This window comes from Schistosoma mansoni, chromosome 2, assembly GCF_000237925.1.
Source record: "Schistosoma mansoni strain Puerto Rico chromosome 2, complete genome".
In the NCBI taxonomy this organism is placed as follows: Eukaryota; Metazoa; Platyhelminthes; class Trematoda; order Strigeidida; family Schistosomatidae; genus Schistosoma; species Schistosoma mansoni.
The window spans coordinates 2,933,133-2,954,501 of record NC_031496.1 but is presented as its reverse complement, the minus strand read 5'-3'; the positions used below and the strand labels follow the sequence as shown (position 1 = coordinate 2,954,501).

General features: G+C 36.9%; 3 protein-coding genes across 3 annotated transcripts in view; 2 read left to right on the top strand and 1 right to left on the bottom strand.

The window, feature by feature from the left end:
- Positions 1-2,750: 2,750 nt before the first annotated feature.
- Smp_089550 (putative eif5b-like protein) lies at positions 2,751-3,449 on the top strand (the record flags this gene model as incomplete). Its single annotated transcript, XM_018795330.1, has 2 exons — positions 2,751-2,930; positions 3,194-3,449. 2 exons carry the CDS (start codon positions 2,751-2,753, stop codon positions 3,299-3,301), a joined length of 288 nt encoding a protein of 95 aa, XP_018649654.1. The 3' UTR covers positions 3,302-3,449.
- A 3,367-nt stretch (positions 3,450-6,816) lies between these two features.
- On the top strand, positions 6,817-14,753 carry Smp_171000 (hypothetical protein; the record flags this gene model as incomplete). Its single annotated transcript, XM_018795329.1, has 4 exons — positions 6,817-7,057; positions 10,680-10,864; positions 13,100-13,327; positions 14,612-14,753. The coding sequence occupies 4 exons, from the start codon at positions 6,817-6,819 to the stop codon at positions 14,717-14,719; spliced, it is 762 nt and encodes a 253-aa protein (XP_018649653.1). The 3' UTR covers positions 14,720-14,753.
- A 2,488-nt stretch (positions 14,754-17,241) lies between these two features.
- Positions 17,242-21,369, bottom strand: part of Smp_170990 (putative vinculin) — a gene marked incomplete at both ends in the record, with an annotated part of 81,629 nt that continues 77,501 nt past the window's right edge. The window contains 3 exons of the mRNA XM_018795328.1: positions 17,242-17,359; positions 18,615-18,703; positions 20,527-20,685. Of these exons, the coding sequence (XP_018649652.1) occupies positions 17,242-17,359; positions 18,615-18,703; positions 20,527-20,685 (366 nt within the window). The remainder of the gene's footprint in view (positions 17,360-18,614; positions 18,704-20,526; positions 20,686-21,369) is intronic.

The window sequence follows — 21,369 nt, the reverse complement described above, 5'->3', positions numbered from 1 at the left end:
TCATGAGTCAATTGAAGCTAGACCACCATGAAAAACCTGGAAGCACTGCTTGAAGGTCGTTTAGTCCTATTATGGGACTCCTCAGTGGCAGTGCGCATCCACGATCCCGCATTCGTGAGATTCGAACCCAGGACCTACTAGCCTCGCGCCAGAGCAACTTAATCGATGGTGGTCTAGCTTCAATTGACTCATGATTTCAAATATGCATATATGCAAGCTATTTTGTAAATTTTTTCTTGCAAATATTAGTAGTTCATTTATTTTCTTAACTTAAAAGAAAACAAGAACGGAATTCTATACAGAGACAATTGTGAGTTTATTGTTCAGTCAGTCAATCAGTCACAACGTAGAACTTCATACGTACGTATATCAGTCGAAGTTGCCATATCACATTAGCACAGAGATCCAGTTGTCCATTCAAATCCCATAGTGGTAGAAGTAGTAAGAGTGTAAGCAGTAATCGGAAAGATTAGGGTTTGAAGATGTTATTCAAGGAGTATAATACGGTGAAATAAATTTGGAAAGAGAAAGATGATAGAGACATGAGGAATTCGGAAGATTAGAATTTGGTAGAACACAAAGAGTGAATGCACCTTCGCCATTGCAAACAATTTTGAGCCATGTCATTCAAGGTCTCTTACCATCGATTGCTATTATCTCGCGAATCCCAACCAGGTAGTTTACACCTACCAACATGGCTCAGTCCACTTGTCAGTGACTTCATGGATTTGTGTCGTGTTTTGGTCTGGCCGCCGCTAGTTTTCTTCCAACCTACTCCTACACCATAAAACATCGCACATCGGGGCATTCGGTGGTTTGGCATACGTAACACGTGTCCCAGCCATCTCAACTGATAAAGTTTCACTACTTCATCAATCGATTTGCCATCCTTACCTAGTACCCGTTTCCTAACAACTGTATTACTTACTCAGTGGTCCCAGGATATCCGAGCAATGCTTCGAAGACACCTATGATTGAATACCAGTAACCTACGAATATCCTATACTCTTATCGACCATGTTTCCCTGCCATAAAGTAGGACGAAACGAACTGCTGCACAGTAAACCCGTCCTTTGGTTGGTAGACGGATATCTCGCCTACACCATAAATGACGCATGTTGGCAAAAGCTAGACAAGCCCTCTGTATCCGTACTGAAATTTCGTCAAACACCAGACCACAAGGGCTGATGAGACTCTCAAGATAAGTGAAGCGGTCAGCACGCTCAACTACTTCACTCCCTATCATTAGTTCAGGTGTGGATGCAACCCAATCTTGAAGTAACATTTTGCATTTCGAGGGGGAACATGTCTGCATTGTTGCTTATAGTGGTCAGAAGACTGCATTTATTGTTACATTGTTGGATCCTCTAATCCATTGCTTATAATTTGTAACATTTCAAAATCAAAGTATAAAGGCAGACTAACGTTATTATACTATCATCCCCTTACTATTGACTCATTTCAGCAGGCAACTCTGGAATTTTAGTAAGAAGTTGTAACCATTGTAGTCCGAACGTATTAAGTGTGAGAAAGTTACTCACCAAAGACAAAAGAAGATAGTTGTGCAATACTGTGGATTGATTGAATTTAGATGTGCATCACTGGATTTTGGTTCAGCTGTCTAGAGGTAAACTCTATCTACGAAACTTGAAGATCCTAGGTTCAATCCCTAATGTGATCATGGGTGCGCAGTTCTGAGGAGTCTCATACTAAGACGAAACAGCCACCCACTGCTTCCTGGTTTATAACTGATGTCGGTTCGTCATATCAATAATATACTACTACTCTATTTTTCATGTTGTAATGTTGCCGTTTTTAAGCAGCTGATCAGTCAGAATGTAACGAACTAAGACCTGTTCACTTCATATACTGCTTAATCCTTTATTCTTATGTACATCGGAATTTAGAAGTGTACCTTCTTTTTTCCCTTGTAATGATCATGTGAAATAAATAGAGATTGCGTCAATCTACTTTATATACTAGACAATTGCTGTAAGTTTCGAAGTAAATCAATAAATGCCTATTTAGGGCAACTAGTTCTCCTTCAAACGATGTTGATCAAAGACAAAACTTAAACATAAATAAACAAATTTATTTTAATAGTTGAAATCATGAGTCAATTGACGCTAGACCACCATGAAAAACCTGGAAGCACTGAACGGCCATTTCTTCCTATTGTGGGACTCCTCCTCAGCAGCAGTGCTTTCAGGTTTTCCATGGTGGCCTAGCGTGACCGCAGTGCCCAAGGGACAACTGCTTGAGGTCGGTCACACGACCTTTCTGTTGGTAGTTTTTGTGTTAGCTCCGTACTTGTTGGTATCTTACCACCGGAGACGGACATCCATGAGATAAGGTGAGGTGTTCATTTTTAGGGTTGACTTTTTCTAACCCCACCCCTCCTTGTGGAAAGGCAGCATCTCTGTTATGCTTGTTGTCTTAAGGAAACACTTTACTGCCGTGACACCTCTGTACAGTCAGCAGTACGACTTCGCCTTAGAACATTGGGATTGCTGCTTTTAGTCTAACCGCTCTTTAACCGACCAAGTAATTTATATCCCTTCATTCATATTAGGTTTGATGGTCATTAATATAGGTTGATTGATTATACAAAATACTTATCATACGTTTACTTATCAAAGCTAATCATTGATTCTATTATTATTTATTATAGGGATGATTTGAAGACAGGAAATCAACGTAAACATCGTGATTTAGCTGTATTCCCTTGTAAATTACGTATATTACCTGAAATGATATTTAATAAACGTGCTCCAATTGTTATTGGTGTTCGTGTTGAAGCTGGTATAGTACGTGTTGGTACACCTATATGTGTACCTAGTCGTGAATGTGTTCATTTAGGACGTATATTTTCAATTGAAAGTAATCATAAACCAGTTGATGAAGCACGTACTGGAATGGAAGTTGTATACGTATGATCCAACTGATGGTGAAACACCAAAATTATATGGACGACATTTTGATTTAAATGATTTATTAGTTTCAAAGGTATGTATCCTTTTTTTCCTAAGAATCCCTTTTGACTCATCTCTGTGCTAATGTGGTATGACAGCTCGAACTGATGTACGTACGTACGTACGAAGTTCTACGCTGTGACTGACTGACTGACTAACCTTTTGATATAAGTTTAAATATATGCTATCTTATCCATTTCTATTTATTTTCCTTTTTTCAGATAAGTCGTGAAAGTATCGATGTAATGAAAGAATACTTCCGTTCTGATTTGAAAAAAGAAGATTGGAAACTAATGATTGAATTGAAAGAAGCTTTGGATATTTCTTAGTATTCAAGGCTTTACTGCCATTATATTGTACGTTGTCGAGTACTTATGATCCAGTTATGATGAATGTGAACTGTCTTTTCTGATACTTTTGACAGTTTTTTTTATATTTTGTTGTCTTCAATCTTATTGATCAGAAATTACAGTTACTCATTCCCTTCCCCCTCCCTTTCTTCTGTTGAAGTTTCCATGGAGTATGGTCATTTACTATTATTTACAGTAAATGTATACAATTATCAACTATTTACCTGGAAATTGTTTATATAGACTGTTATGATTATCATTGATTGCTCGTCAAATGGTTGCTCCTTGTGTATAGATACGCATATGTATGTATATCATTATTGTATAGATATGTTAGTTATATCAATGTTGATATGTAAAATAAACTAAACCAAATATGACTTCCACTTGAAAATATACAACTTAGTGTTGATATTGTCTATATACGATTTCTATTTTCTTTCTTGTTGTGAAAAATATTTGCTTATTGTATGAAAAGTTTGGCTTCAGTTTTGTACACTTTGAGGTACATCGTAGTCAAATTGTAATTGGTTTCATAGATTATGATTTCATATCTACAATGAATACGGCCACGCGTATACAGCCTTCGCCAGTGAAGTCTTACTGCCTTCTCGTGCTGCGGGTGTTGTTTACGAAATTGAGAGGACGAAAAGCGAATGTCCGGCCATCTTACCGGGTTGGTGGACACTGAAAGTCCACCTAGAGTAAGTGAAAAACCCCGATTCCAAATCAATGGTGCACATTGGCTCCGGGATCGTGAGGGGACAAATGGCGTATGAACCAATCGTGTGACTGCACTTCTTTAGGATGCTCCACTGCCTTATGGATCAAACCTTTAGGTCAAAGGCTTCGGTGTGGCCCCTTAAGAAAACCACCGGCTTCGGTCTGGGCACCCGTGCAGTATCATAGCCCTCATAATTAAATGAAATGACAATTATTTGTGTGGGGCATATATAACTGGTGCCCCCTTGTATCAATATTTATGTGTTCAAATAAATAAATGAATACATAGACTCCATTCAAAAAAATAATAAGACGCTGTGAGCTTAAACAAACAAAGTACTTTATCTCAGATCCTATGGTTACTTAAAAATAGAAGATAGGAAGAACAATTGCTAAATTGTATTTATAACTTTGTGTTATGCTTGTAATGATTTAAATGTTGAAGGGTCATAGTGCCTAATAAATACGTTTAGCAAAAGAAGAACAATTTACTGAGCCATTAACACAAACTGGAACTCAGTTTGTGGTTGTATCAATTAAGCTATCTTATTTATGATCTGATAAACCTCTTGATGCAGTGGTCCAATCAGAAATCACCAAACGGTATGTACACGTGACTGGCTTCTATTTGCACGTGATGATAGGTAAAGCACACAAAGTTGAGTTTTCTAAAGGATATATATGTATATAAATGTATACACACTGTGGATCTAGTTGTGTTCAATGAATTATCCCTTACTCTCTGCTATTTCTGTCTGCCAGCCTGGTTTCGTGTATAGGAAATGTGCATCAGTACCAACTCTTGAACACTACATGTTGCAATATCTCTTAGCCATTAGCTATCCATCTTTGAATTATCTTCCTCCGTTTTCTTAAGCTTGAGACTATGTCCGAGGTATTCTAGAATATTTTCACTGTTTTCTGAGAGAATGGATGAGCTCATGCGCCTGTAAATGCTGTTGGTTACGAAAATTGGTAACGGTTCTTTGAGAGTATAAGAACTTTGCATATTTAAATTTTGTAATACACTAAGTCATACAATGTTCTTTGTAAACGAGTAATAGGGAAATAAGTATCTTGTGTTATACGACGAACTTTTTATAATTAGGTTATTTATAAATATTTCCTAAACGATCATATGACGAAATTGCTATACATTTCAATGTTGAAACTCGATGTCAGCTGCACATTTCCGCCTATATATAAAACCTCGTTTAAACTGTCAAGTTGGTTAATTTTATAGTTATCCAAATATTGACTAATACCATTCAGTAAAACGTGATTTTTTATTACGATTAAGTTTCCGCTATAATTTCGTGTTAATCTGTCCTGTCATAAGACTAGGTTTAAAACTAATACCGTATAGTCACCATTATAATGAAGTCCCTTTCATTGTGAGTTTCACAGTTATCAGATAAACACCTTTGTTATCATCTCGGTAAATAGATTGTTTTAGTTCTATTTTGTATCGTCATGAACATTCGAACGAACTTATACATGTCTTTGACTCCAGTTGCTGGAGATGAAATGCATGTCCATGTAACTTTGTACACATTTTGTCAAAAAATCTAATTAGTAACATTACGAATAAGAAGTTCTGTATGTAGTGCTGGGAAAGTGGATTATTCATGAATACCCTATATCAGATGGATGATTTGTGTCACTGTAGGGTTGTGGATATTGTTGAGTTTTGATCACGAATCGATCACTGTTGGATCATTGTTGAAAACGTGTAGGCACTGGACAGCCGTTTCGTTCCAGTAGTATGAATTAACGACCACACACACGGGATTCGAACCCAGGACCTTCAAATGTCACGCGTGAACGCCTAACCTTTAGACCATTGACCGGCATTCAACAGTGTTAATGTTTAACTCCAACCAATATCGTGGATTGGTCACATATTAAGACAAAACGGCCGTCCAGTGCTCAGAGGTTTTCAGTGGTGGCCTAATATTGATCTACTCATAACCTCAATCAAAAAATAGTATTAACAGATGAATTTCGAATAGAAATTTTTACTATTTGATACCCAAAAGAAGTCCACGTATGTGTGACTCAGCTATAGTGAGTTACAGATCATTTCTGGGATGTATAGAGTTATTAGGAGGTTCAAATAACCCATTTTCCAAATACATTCTAACTGTACTGCCGGATCAATACGAGATTTATTTCAGGTGGACTGAGGCGACGTAGTAAAGTAGTGGAATTCTTGATGTTCTGGCGAGTCATTTCATCGAATGTCTCTCCTTTGCCGCATTCGAAATTTGTATACTCTACATGGTTCAGTAGTAGTTGCTTGAGAGTTGCATAAGGGAGTGAAATCGGTTTGTCTGGAAATGTCAAAGTCTTTATTAACCTGTATGCTTCTTTCCACATGAACATAAGGAAATGAGCCACAATATTAAAATTCTTAATATCTTCCTCAGTCATAGCGCACATTTCCAGCCTCTCCATGTAATCCTCAAAAGCATTAAAATCCGAATGTATATCCAACCGTCCCATCACAGGCTCCATCGCGACGCCGATGTGATGTTCAAGAGTATTTGAATTATAGTATAAACTAGCAATCCCAGCAATAACGCAATTTCATCAAGAAGTATTCGATGAACACGAACGAATGTACTGTATTTGGAATTTGAAATCCAAACAGTCATCAATACAAAGTAATCAGTGGTTTCTATAAACACTACATTATTTCAAGGTCGATGAAATTGATAAGCAGTGACAAACATCTGTGTTACTCTAGAAACGTAGATTATGTAGCCCTTATGAATGTAATTGAAGTGATGTTTTTTTCTAATAAATCAGCTGAACAGGAAGAAAAAGTCACAAATAATGATCCATCTCTCGGAAAACAACCGGTCGTTGGGCAAGAAGATACTGTCAATGCAATCTCAGAAGACAATAAAATCATACAACCAGAAGATGACCGAACAAGCACTAAGATATCGATCCCTAATGATGGGAGCAATGATCAAGAAACCACTGTGAAAATGACTCCCACAGAACGTGAGTATAGCCTTATTATTATACTTACATTCTTTTACACTTTTATGTCAGTCGACAAGGTTATGAATAAGATGAGAAGTGAGGCTGAATTGTTTGTTTGTGATTATTTGAAGTATTTGAATTATGTTAATCAAGGAGTATTAGATGAGCACCGACGAATGAACTGTATTTGAAATTCAAAATCGAAACAGTCATCAATACAAAGAAATCATTGTTTTATACAAGTACCATGTCGGCCACAGACTAAATTGGAGTGTAAGTGTCTGTAATCGATTGTACGTTTTCTTAAGTTTATCCTACATCTCTCCGACAGAGTGTTGGATGTAGACCCTGTATTATCTGGAATGCACTCGTTAGTATTAGAATTAACAACCGAAATTGGAACAGACTCACCCGATTCCAGGTATTGTATACAATCATCATGTCGGTTGTGTAGTGAAACTACTGATATTTAGAATTTGCATCATAGACTATCCAACACTATCCTGTCCCACGAAATAATGTTGGGTGTTTACGTCACAATGTTATAACCGATTTCACGTTCCCAATTTACATTCTCTTCTCAAATCTCACGCTTCGATTACTGTATGTGAGTATTTGGGGATACACACTGATATATAATTCGAGGTATTCCATCATGTGACTCAAGTCATTGATATCTGGAATTCGCACCATAGATTTTCCAACATTCTTCACCACAATCTTCCTGGCTGGTCGAAGATCATTCCCACGATAACATGTAACTTCTGCAGACTCCAAACGCCTCGTATTCGAACGAAGAATTCTTCCTTTTATTACGTTTGATGGAGTCTCTTTCGTCACAGAATGTTTAGCATTTCTATATTGAAGTACAAAATGTATCTACTCCCCTCTCCAGTTCATTAAGTGTTGAAGCAGCAATAAAATCAATGGCAGTTTTCAATGTCCTGACAAACATTTTCTGCCTGACCATCAGAACAAGGGTGCAAGGGAGCACCCTATACCATTCAACCGGTTAGTGGATGCATCCGCAGCGAAATAAGAGCCATTATCAGTCACTAACACAGTGGGAACCCCTTCTCGACTAAACACCTTCCTTAATGCTTGTATTGGGAAGTCGAAATTTGATGAATTTGTGAAAAAACTTTAGAACACTTAGAAAAAGAATCAATAACTACAGGTGTATAGTATTTGCGAGGAAATGGACTACAATAGTCTGCGTGAGTTTTCTGCCAGGCCTCAGAATATACTAGCCATGGAGTCCACTTCGAAGGCTGACTTTTAGCTTATGACATTTCTCACAATCGTTTGCTGTGCGACATACATCTGAATTTATCTCTGGCCACCAACATGTGAGTCTTGCCAAGGACTTTATTATCTCAACACATGCAGCTATCAAATCTTTAAGTACAGCATCGGAATTTTCTTTAGAAACCAGTTAAGACAATTCCACTTTAAGCCTTTTCAGATTTTTAAACCCAGTATTGACAGTCCTGCCTAACTAACTGAAAATTCACAAGGTATATATGAAGAATTATCATCTCTTATTGGCAATTCACAGACTCCTCGTATGGACAATCTGTGTTCAGTAATGCCCAATATTGAGATTTCAGTGGGTCTTACCACAACGTTAGGATCTAAAGATTTCAAGTTCTTGAATGAAATAATGGACTCTATAATACCTGTGTCCACAATAAAGTCATGAAATGAAAGATCTATGTAATAGCCTTTGAATATGACCATAACCCTTTGAAACGGTGGATAAATAGAAATGATCATTAAGAACGGCGGAATTATTGGGATCTGAATTTTAAGACTTAGTAATAGTTGAAGCAAAGTGAACAGAAGTTTGGCGTACTGACTGAAAGTGTCCTATCTTGCCACATTTAAAACATTTAGCATTATGGACTGCACATGAATTACGAAAATGAAATTTACCACAGAATAAGCATTTAACGAACTTTTTCTCAATTTTGTTGTTTGCTTTGCGATTCCTTTTTGAATCATCTTTCATATTTCCACGAGAATAAAAATCACTATTAAACGAACGCAAATTTGTTCGACCCCGAGGTTATATTACATCGTGGCTACAGAGCAAAGTATTAGAAAATTTCATCGGATGGCTCTCAAGTTCATTTCACTGCTTCGTATTTAATACAAGCAGTTCTAGGGAAACTTGAAGTGACAAGTTCAAAAACATATACTAATCAGCTAATTGTAGGAGAACTCATTTATACATTGACACAGAAATACCTGATTTCTAACTAAATATAAAAAATGCGTTGCTTCTCTAGTCTAAAATATCTTCGAAGGAAACATGAACTTGGTCCGAGGATATGAAGTTCAACACAAAATTACGGGGCTGACAAAAAAACAAACCGAATGGGATTGAAAATGATATTTGAAAAACTTTTTCATACAATTTGTTTGCCTTGCAAATAGATATCATGTACTGGATCCATTTAATATCTTTGGATGGATGACCTCGATGTTTCACGAAGACAAGAGAAGACTAATAAATGTCAGATTCATGCGATTTCGAAGTTCTTTGAGATCAATATCAATACAGTTTCCATATCACACTAATGACCGTTTGGATGAATTAGTTCTATAAACCTATTCGTATGCATTGAAACAATGTTCGAGCATTGGTACAAATTACTAAATGGATTCCATATCGGCTACATTGCACTTACGTGCCCAGGAAATGGTTAGAAGCCTGAGTAGCTTTGTTGTTGCATATATAAAAGTTTGGAAACCTTAACATAATCTTTTTATATGAAGCTCTTATTTCTATCCTCAAATTTTTTTGAGCATATTTCCGAATATTTCACACTTGTACATATCTGGGATTTTGTTTGTATGTCTCAGTATTTATTTAGGAGTTTCTGGACACTGTTTCAATAGTTTGGCAATGTTTTTTAGTTTCGATTCCGAGATTGTCGTGATATGAGACTTTTGTCATCAATGATTGTTATTCATTGTTTTCTTTAATAAAAGTAGGTAAGTAGGTATTAATTCGAGAGTCAAGGAGTGGAGGTAGGGAAGGGGTGGTAGCAATTTTTTGTAAGGGTAGAAATATTTTACGGACCTTATAAAAAGGGTTGAATGTTTAGGGTGCAAAATGCATGATTTTCAGAGTTAGTACTTTCCGTTTAATTAAAGAGAAAAAAGGGAGTTGATAGCATCACTTTTAACCAATGCATTCCACAAAAGTAACTAAAATATTATGCCCGTTTGGTAACCCACAAGGATATCTTGGGAAAATTTCTTGTCATCGAGCAAACACCCTGATAGTATCCCATTTTTCTCGTCACACATCAACTCGCTAACAACACATTCGCCTTAGTTACGATCTCTTCAGTGGACCGCTCTAAATAAACATTAAGAAACGGTATGAAATTCTATCAAACATTCCAGGTGAGACTATAATTTATGGAGGAACCAACTAATTCTTTGTAGTTACATACTCAGGAACTTTATTTTTCTTTTTAGTAGTGCACGATAATGAATAGTCGAGTGCATCTAAAGAATTGTGCAGATAGGGAAAACTGTTGCCATTCCCTAAAAGTCATGGACTTTGTTACTAATATCGAAAAATCGTTAAATCGTGAAATGGTTTTAAACGGTCCCAATTTTTTAGCCGGGTTATTTCGTATTACTCCTCGTATACAGTCGAAGATTTCCCAAGCTGATAAACGACCAAAATTACCAACATCCTGTCAGCCAATACAACACAGTAAATCTCGTGTGAACTTGTTTTCTCGAATTTTATCGGATTCTAATTGCTTACCTTCTCAGGAATCCTTACAACTTTCTTCAATTGAGGTGAGTTACGTCGTTCGGTGCAATAGTTTGCTGCGTAAAGCTTAGTGGTTTATTTGGTAATTACACAGCCAAACAAAAATGAAGGGTATCTGAGACTCGGTTGTATTATATTCCTAGGAAATCTGATACTAATGGTTGAATTTGTTGATTAGTATTGTAGAGGATTTTGATGACAATAATATTGACTCATCCATTCTTTATTCTTCTGTAGATTATACCGTACTTATATATCGCAAACCAATTTTGATTTCATTTAAATGCATTTTCTTTCTGGTATTTTTGCGCTTTTCAGAACTTCAAAAACCTTAAATGAGATTTTTATATAAGTTCTTATGAAGCTGATACAGTCCTCAAAGATAAGCCTAGCAGTCAGGTCGAAATTGGTCTGACAGTGAGTGATCTATAAACTGATTTCTTCCAACCGCCTATGGTATTCGATCACTTTTGTATGTGCTCATATTCTCTGCATAAGCATGGTATTTTATTACACGAAAAATATATTCATCTGGGTAGTGGTCTTCATTTATAATCAGTCGGGAGTTCAAGTCAACTTTACGGTCCCGTGAGTAGCCATCACTTGGTCACATCCATATCACTGCTTTCACCTGCTACTTAACGTTCTAATCATTGGTTTTAACAGTTCGAAATTCACTAATCAAAATCATCCATAACAGAAGCCTAGTCTGGTTTTCTATACATCACTAGAAAATCTACAAACGAAGAAGTGATACTTGTCTATGAAGACGTTGGAAAACGGGTTAAACCATGTAAACAGGTAGAAACTACTTGTTTAGAGTTCGTGGGAGTTTTACAACCAATGGAATAAGCCTTTGGATGACATGGCTAAAAATCTTTCACAATGATGCAGATGCATTCACTCTTTGTCTTACCTAAAAACCCATCTCGAAATCTTTTTTTCTGCATCTAATCTTTTCTACTTCCATTGATACTGTTACTACTTAAACTGCTCTGGCATTTGTCTTGATAATTTTGGCCATATACTAATGTGGTGTGACAACACGGACTGGTACAAATGTTTCAGGTTCTGCGTTGCATATAATTGAATAACTGACTCACTCTTGGAATACAAAATCGGTCAGTAAGTAATACTGATTATGTAAAAATGAACGAAATCATACGAATAAGTTAACCTTTATTAAATGCAATTTTGACCATTTAGTTATGAAATTATTGGAGTAAAGGAATGAGCTTCACGAACTTCTAAACACGTATTTTAAACTTATTTAATATGAGATGGTGGTGGCTAGCAGCCCTTAACATCAATGGGTAGATTCAAGCAACCAATACAAGACTGAACTTATTTAATTTGGTTGAAATATTACTCTTAACTGTTTATACATAAACTCTTTGTCCAATATTGGCTAAATGTTCAGCTATAAAGCAACTTACGATCCTAGTCTGTGCTACTTGACTATAAACGATGATGTTGAGAACCGTGGTGATAACAATAACACTGGATTGCTAGCACCGTTTTGGTTTGACTTTTTGGTCTGAATTAAGCCAACTCCTACTTAAGCATCATCATCAACATACTGATACTGTTCAAATAATTTCATACAAATAAATGTCAAAACATATAGCGGGAATCAGGTGCGAGAAGTTATATTTGGTCATATCTTTTCATTAATCAATAATTTCGATTTGGCATTCAAAATATTGTAAAACAAGTGTTGTAGTTATTCTTTGAATAATAAAATTCATCGGTTTCATTTTATGCACGTGGTATGAAGCTGAATAGTCATAAAAAAAATTGATGTTTAATCACTAGTCTACCTTTCTAAAACCTATCGCACTCGTGGTATTTTGATGAGCGCTACTCACAACTAGTATGTAGCAGAACGTGACCTCGAAGCTGCCACAGTCAGACAAAGGAAGGGATTTCCGCACATCCAAAGCACGACGTAGACAAAACACTCAAAGACAAGAAGCGAAAACAATTTGTATTGTAGAATACATCGCAAGATGCAAGTGGGTGGTTTTAGGCTATTTATACGAATTATACAAGTACTTTGTAATCCCTTACACTAAACATTGATTACTTCTGCCCATTGGCTTGTTCTACCGTATTACACAACACAATACAGCTCATAACAGATTTATATTAACAGTTTTTCCGTTAACACTTGTCGCATCATGCAGAGCCATGATTGGTATTGTAAAATTGTCACAGCAAAATATAATATTTTCCTTATGATTCACTTCTTAAAAAATTAGGTGTTAAATGTGCATAGTGAAAATGATAAAAAGTGTATTACTGGACCAATTAATGATGGAAAGTTACCAAGTGCGGAGACAATCAAATCGGAATTTCATCAACATGCATGTAAATCAACGCCTAATCCTCCAGGAGATGAAAACAGTGGTGTTACTACCAGTTTTCAAATTATAATATCAGAGACTATGAATAAAGAAGTTAATAATAAATTAGCATCAGCTGTCAAGGTATGCTTATGATAATCATACTTTTTGAAAGATTTCTTGACAATTTGTGATGTTAGATCAGAAAGGGTTTTGTGAAGAATTTAGTATTTTCATAGTTGAATCATGATTCAATCGCCCCCCCACCATCATGGCAAACCCGGAAGCACTGGACGGCCGTTTCGTCCTATTATGGGACTTTTCAGCAGTGCACATCCACGATCCCGCACCCGCGAAATTCGAACCGAGGACCTACCAGTCTCGCGCCAGAGTACTAAACGACCGTCCAGTTCTTCCAGGTTTTCCATGATGGTCTAGCTTCAAGAGACTCATGATTTGTCACTCTATAAAATTACTAAAATCTCCACAAAACCGCTTCTGAGAATATGTATTTCTTGAAAAATACATGTAATTATGAATAAATCCGTCATAAATAATAAAGAACTTAGTGCATATATGTATCAAATCAAGTTGCACACAATGTCAACACAGGGATAAAATCATCAAGACGGTTAATCAGAGTAGTGAAAGTAGTAACATTGCCTTTGGTAATAGAAAATAGTGGACAGAAACAATATAATTCGAGAATGAATGACTTCTTGGGACTAAATGTTTACAATCATTAAAAAACTCCGTATCTAAGAGGAAAGGAGTGAATGTGTTTATACTGTCATGATCCGTTTTGTCATATTACCTAATGTCTCCAATCAGTAATTACAATAATCACGCTAAACCCAGCCAATGAATCTGCGTCTACTAATATGGACTAATCCAACAGTCAATGAATTCATGAACCAGTTTATATCATGTTTTGGTTTAGCCGTCGTTAGCCTCCTTCCAACTTATTCCTTATCTGGTCAATATTCCACGTCAAAGTGGTTGTTGAACTTACGTGCTACATGTTCCGACCACTATAGTTGATAAATATCCACTTCATCATGTGACTTTCTATGTTTATCCAATTCTGTGTGTTTAACATGAGGATTGCTAGTAATACTTTGACGTTACCTATAATCAAATACTAGTAATATACGAGTATCCTTTATGAAATATGAACTGCAGAGTATGTATTAACCTACATTGTTGATGAATAGATCTGTATATTAGTAGCTTACTGGTCTAAACTCGATTTCTGACCGATTCCACATGTATTCGGAAGGCACATGGTACTATATATACATAATGATAGCATTTCCCGGTCCCCCAAAGTGAAGCAATAAGAACCACAGATAGCTATTCCGTTAATTCTATATTATTTGTACCCATTTGTACTCCCACGTTCTCTTATGTATTCCTCTCTCTATATAGAAACGTAGACGAGAACTGTTAATTGCATATGAGAAAGCAATGCAACCAATAACTTCAATTGATGTGGCACCAGAATATGAAATCCAACTTTTATCTTTGTTCCAATAAGATGTCTAAAATATAATTATTGTTTATATTTTTTAAGAGCTATTTTATTACATGTTTTCATATATCGTCTTAGCAATTCATATAGAAATACTAACTGTAATCATAGAATGTTTACTATTAAGTTCTACACATACGTGATTTGTATAAATATAAAGTTTCATACCCCGAGCAACGGTAACAAATGTTGATGAATTCAAGATAGCTAATGAGCATTCTCGTCCTGGCTATACATATTGTCTTAACAACATTATAACAATGTATTCAGATACAGATTTTCACTGTATAGAAAACTTTAATTAGAAGTTTCCGTTACACTTTGTTCCTGCATATGTAGGCTGCAGATTTGTCCATAGTGTTTCCGGATAATTGTTCGTGTTTCGTTCGAGGATTGTTTACTTCAGTGGGCAATGTTAGCTAGTGTAGGAATAAGCTTTAAAGAGATGCAGACCGTGTCAAATCAAAACATAGTATCGGCCTATATGGTCCCTGGTTGTTGGTCTAAGATAAGTTGGTAAATGCAGATTGTTCAATCGAGGTCTGTGCAGTTATCATGTCAAATGCTCAGCAACGTTGAGCGATTTGGCTCAGAATCAATCACGGTAACGCAGATACATTTATTCTACCTGTTTCTAGATTTTCACTACCAGTATTTTGCAATACATACCTTTCAGTTCTGTCTAAACGAACCGAACTTCCAAACCTTAGTCTTTCTTACCATCACTGCTACTACAGTATTCCCATTGCTAATGATCTTGTGGTTATGCGGAATGGCAACTTTGGTCAACACACACTTGTGCAAGACACTAGGTTGATTACTAATAAATGACCGACCGAGTTGTGCGAACTAACTCTACCAGGAGTCCCATGAACCAAGCCCAAATTTTTTTAGTATATTGGGAAGTTTTATCCTCTCAGATAATGTTCAGCGCTACAGTTATACACAGTACCACTAAATTGTTAAATTAACAATCCTAATGACCTTTATTGACTGGATCTGACTTAGTTCCTATTGGTACAATTTACCTACTTAATTTAGTTAATTGTCTTAATGTAGCCTCAAAACGTTATGAAATAGCAGTGTAAACGAACTTGGCTTGCTTTTTATGTGATGCCATGTTGATTTAATATGAATCTGAGAGAATTCAACCGATACACCAATCATACTACCCCGCATAGTTTGACTTATGCGCCCCTTGACATGAAAGCTGTTTTTGTACATAGATGCAAATAATGGTTCGAATACATGGATGGTTAATTATTTAAAGCATTCTTATCTTGTTCATACTTAAGTTGTGGTCAACTCAGTTACTATCAAGATCAATATTGCAGCATGGGAGACTATTGCGAAAATCGGAATAATGGTGTTCACAATCCATATACATTTAGAGGTTGGTCATCACAACCCATCTATCTACACGAGCATCTCTTGCTGTGGAATTGGAAAAGCGACCGGCTGGTCTAAATTATTAACTTAATTAAAGGTGGAAATATGTTCCGATAGTTGCCTATTTGGAGAATTTGCCATATAACATAGAATTTAAGAAGACACCTCAAACTGCTACTGTCGTTATCTTAGATTAGAGATCATTACTGTTGCATAATTCGTAATTCCCATGGTAGTAATTTTAAGTCGAAATAGTTACTTTGGTCCACTAAAATTATTTCCACGTCTCGTCCCAATAGTAAATTTCTACCAATTTGCCTCACCTACAGCCAATATCGTTCAAAAATATGCTTACCCAAAGAGAAAATCTGAATTCTATCATAAAAGAATCAAATTGATAACTGTAGAGGAAAACCAATACCACATTGCCTGATCTTTTGTGCTGACCCAAGTCCTGGCGATCGTGTTGTAGTTAACCTAAGTGACTTGAGTTTTCGTTGTTTGACAGTTAAACTACAGTTTGTTTGAAAAACGTGACTCAGCCTTCAAATGCCCTAGTACGGCCGGGGGTAGGAGAGTCCGCTCTCTCTCTCTCCATATGCTCTCACATAGGCACGAATATACGACCAATGCCAGGGAAGTCCTACTCACTAACTTCTCGCTGTATTACTGTTGTTTACGAAATTGAGAGAACGAAAAGAGAATGTCCGGCGCTCTAACCGGGTCGGTGGATATGGCGTATCCACCTAGGGGAGCTAGAAAACCCCGATTCCAAACTAATGGTGCACATGGGCTCCAGGATCTTGAGGGAATAAATGGCGTATTGATCCACTGTTAGTCACTGGTTAACAAAGAGCTGCATCTCCTTAAGTTGCTCCACTGCCTTGTGGATTAGATCTTTCGGTCAAAGGCTCGAGAAGTGGCCACCTAAGGAAATCACCTGCTTCTGTTTGGGCACTCAGGTAGTATTCCAGCCCTCAGACTTTGAATAACGATGTGTGATACATCTATATTTGGTGCCTATTTGTACTAATGTCTATGTGTTTAAATAAATAAACAGCAACAGAGGAATTTTATTAATCAAAAAATAACACAAACAATAATTAAATCTAAATGCTTTTTAAATCCTCGTTAAGTACTATGAGGTTTGGGACTTGGATAATGCGATTCTTGACTTTCGTTTTGATTCCAACTCAACAATATGTGACCAATGTTCAAGAGTGGGTGATTGCAATCCACAAGTTAAACAATAAAATCTAAATAATTCCAAAAAATCATTTGCATATATTAAATTTACGGATTGATATCCATCAGTAAAACATTTGTATAACCGCACATATAGGGTAAGGTGGTTAGCTTTCAGTATAGCATAGTTAGAGAAAAAGAGCCACTTTAATTGTGGAGGATATTACCCGCAAATGCCCAGGTACGGCCGAGAGTGGGGAGAGTCACCTCCCCCTCTCGAAATGCTCTCATATGGTCACGCGTATATAGCCTCCGACAGGCAAGTCCTACTCACTACATTCACACGGCGGGGGTGTTGTTTACGAAATTGAGAGGACGAAAAGCGAATGTCCTGCGCTTTAACCGCGTTCGTGGACACGGCGAGTCCACCTAGGGGAGTTGGAAAACGCTCATTCCAAACCAGTGGTGTACATGGGCTCCAGTATACTGATGGAACAAATGGCGTATGAATCAATCGTAGGTCACCGGCTACCATGGAACTGCATCTTCTCACGATGTTCCACTGCCTTGTGGATCATATCTTTAGGTCAAATGCTCCGGGTGTGGCCCCTTAAGAAAACCACCTACTTCGGTTTGGGCACCTGAGCAGTATTACAGCCCTCACACAAATCGAATGAGATTTGTGCGGCGCATATGTATCTGGTGCTTCCTTGTAACAATGTTTATGTGTTTAAATAAATAAAATAAAGATTACATTTGTTGGAGATAGCCAAACATGCTTAGATTGTTGCGTAGGGCAGTCAGAAGATTTTTCAGTATCGTCACCAAACAAAACTATATTGCCTGCGTACTCAATAAATGGATGGTAAGATTATTATGTGTAATTCACAGTTATATAATATACCCTTATGGGTCAGGGTAATTTTGCACTGGTTTTCAGGAGAACCAGACACCATCCAGACTTTCACGCAGCAACCCAAACAGTACAGCTCAATCCCGCCCTATAGGAGAACCACACACTATATAGGCTTCAACGCTATAATCCGAACAGCTCAGCGCAATCCTGTGACGCAACCACTGAAGTACCAAATACCCTGGTGGACCATGTGTAATAGGATACCTAAAACAAAGTTTAATAAAAATGGACAGCCTAGACAAACATCAACTTGAGGTTTACAATTCCAATGACAGGGAGTCTATTGGGGTGAGTAGGATTACATCACTACATGTCGTAATGGAGAAAATGAAGTGTCAACTTTTGATTGCTAACAATATGAGCCCATCGGTTACAAGCAAAACAAAACATGATATTTCAATATGACATACCTGAGTAAACATAGCATAATTGCAAATTCATCAGCTTCTATATATGTTGATTTATCTCTGCGCCACTGGACAAAATCTTCATTGATTCGCTGTAAATATATAAGAATTCATAAAATTACATAAGACGAAAGATAAAAATGTCTTTATTGTATGGTTATTATTTATTAATGGGAATTGTAACCCCCAAGGAGTATGTAATAACTCCGTCTGTAGCTCCTCCTCCGGGGACTACTGCCGTTCCCAAACTCGGATAAAGGAGGAGGTTTGGGCATGGAATTAGCGACTCTATCCCGTAGAAAACTAACTCGCTAAAAAAACGCTAACCAGAAAGAAAAGGCTGTGTAATGCAGTAGTTCGATGACTTGTTTATAACGAATATACGTAAGTAATATAGTTACAAGTATTTCATCTTGCACAAAACTGTGGGCTACACTTTTTAGAATCGGAAAGAGTAGAATGTTTAGATTAGGCAAATGAAAATAAACCACAAGGAGACGCCGATAAAATGCTTTAGTTGTCTCTAATTCAGCTTTATTTTTAACCATTAGGTGATGTTTTTTTAAATCAAGACTTACTTTACGACCACTATTATACTACTTTTATCGGCTTTTATAATTACTACTGCAGTAATCCTTCACATTACTGCTTAAACTCTTACTACTTCTACCACTATGGGATTTGAATCGACAACTTCATCTCTGTGCTAATGTGGTATGGCAACTTGAACTGATGTACGTACGTACGAAGTTCTACGTTGTGACTGACTGACTGATTGTTCTTTTCTTCTTTGATGAATTTAGAGCTCTCAATTTCTCTTCCGAAACAATAAGTAAAAGGGGTTTCCTGTTCATCTAAATATGAGATGTTTCTTTACGTAAGCATAAGATGATCTTCTACTTGTGGCACCTGATGAACAAAACTAAGTTTTTGTGGATTATCAAATATCCATAAACCTGACATCCTATTATGACCTAAGATGAATTATACAAACACTCCATCATAAACGTTACTTTAATACCCGAGCAGTATACTGAAGCTACTTCAAAATAATCTACATTACATCATTTTAAAAAACCGCTTATTTTTGCTAGTACCATCACGCCGTGTATTCGGTTCGGATATTCACATGATGGCACGGCAAGCAGAACTACCGCAAGAACGAATTCTTTAAAGGGGGGGGGGCGAGTGTGGTGTATTTTAATTATGACATGTTGAAGAAAATCTGAGCTACACAAGCGCCCTGAAAATAATCCTGTAAAACATAAAGAAAGGCAAGTGGCTGAAGATTTCCAGAAACCACTAAACCGTACAGTGCTCAGTAGAAAAGAAAGACAAACTATAAATCCAACATGGACCATTTACTCAAATATCCACACACTTAATTCTGTCCACATCTCATACCACTAACAAACATAGAAATATTTTTAATATCAGAAGGGGTTTTGTGGATAAAATATTTAACTTCAATAGTTAAGATCATGAGTCAATTGAAGCTAGACCACCATGGAAAACCTGGAAGCACTTGACGGCCGTTTCGTCCTGTTGTGGGATTCCTCAGCAGTGCGCATCCATGATCCCCGCTCGATTTCATGGATCGGTTGAAGTTAGACATTAACACCGTTGGATGTCGGCCGGCTCAGCGGTCTAGAGGTTAAGCGCTCGCATGCGAGACTGATAGATCCTGGGTTCAAATCTCGCGAGGCAGGATCGTGGATGCGCATGGCTGAGGAGTCCCGTAACAGGACGAAACGGCCGTCCAGTGCTTCCAGGTTTTCCGTGGTGGTCTAGCTTCAATTGACTCATGATTTCAACTATGAAAATATTTAAAAAAAGACAAAAACTAGCGAGTCTTTGTAAACTGGATATTCAAAAACTTTTAAAAAGGGTAGATATGGTAATCAATGATAAATACCTCTTGTAATTCAGAATCCATTGAATAATTTTCATTACTAAGTGATAATATTGTCAAATATTTACGCATATCATCTAATTCCCTTTCAGAAATACTACTATGAACATCATTTTCGTTATCCTCAAAAGATTCTGGTTCCCATGGTAATAATAGAGTAGACTATGAAAATAAAATACAGATACGTAGATAAGAAACTAGACGTAATGAAAATGAAGAAAAGTAAATACAATAGCAACTGTAGTATTAGGTAAAGTTAAGTGGCATCCCTGATAAAATAGTATTGGGGAGGTTAGATCCTCAAAACTCTCTTGATAAATGCCTTATTTGAATTCCTTATTTTCGCGCCAAAAGCTCTCGTTTTCACCTTCACGTCGTATTTCCCACTTGGGTGGGTCTTAAACGCCATTGGTTCGTTGTATGCTATTTTGTAACGTTTCCCAAGGACAATTTCATGTTGTATTTACTTGTTTGATTTGTACCTGTTGGGATTGCTTGTGCTTCTGACTGCTTACGGAATATATTTCCCCACTTTGAACTTAGACTTCTCAGTCTAGTTAGCGGGGATGGGAAGCGTCAGAATAGCTAGCATAATGGTCTTTGATCACACGTCTTTGTTCCGTTCACAGACTAGGTGAACTTGTAATTGCTTCAAACATAACAAATCGAAGTTACGTGGAGCTCGAACATGAGACATAATGATTCAATTATGCGGTGCTGTAACCATTAAAACTAGTTTACTACAACACAAACTTGTATGTCCGTTGATGAACTCAAGGAATCTTTCACACAACAATATGAGCTATTTGAAGACATACTTTCAGCTGATAAAACAGTAACTTTCAA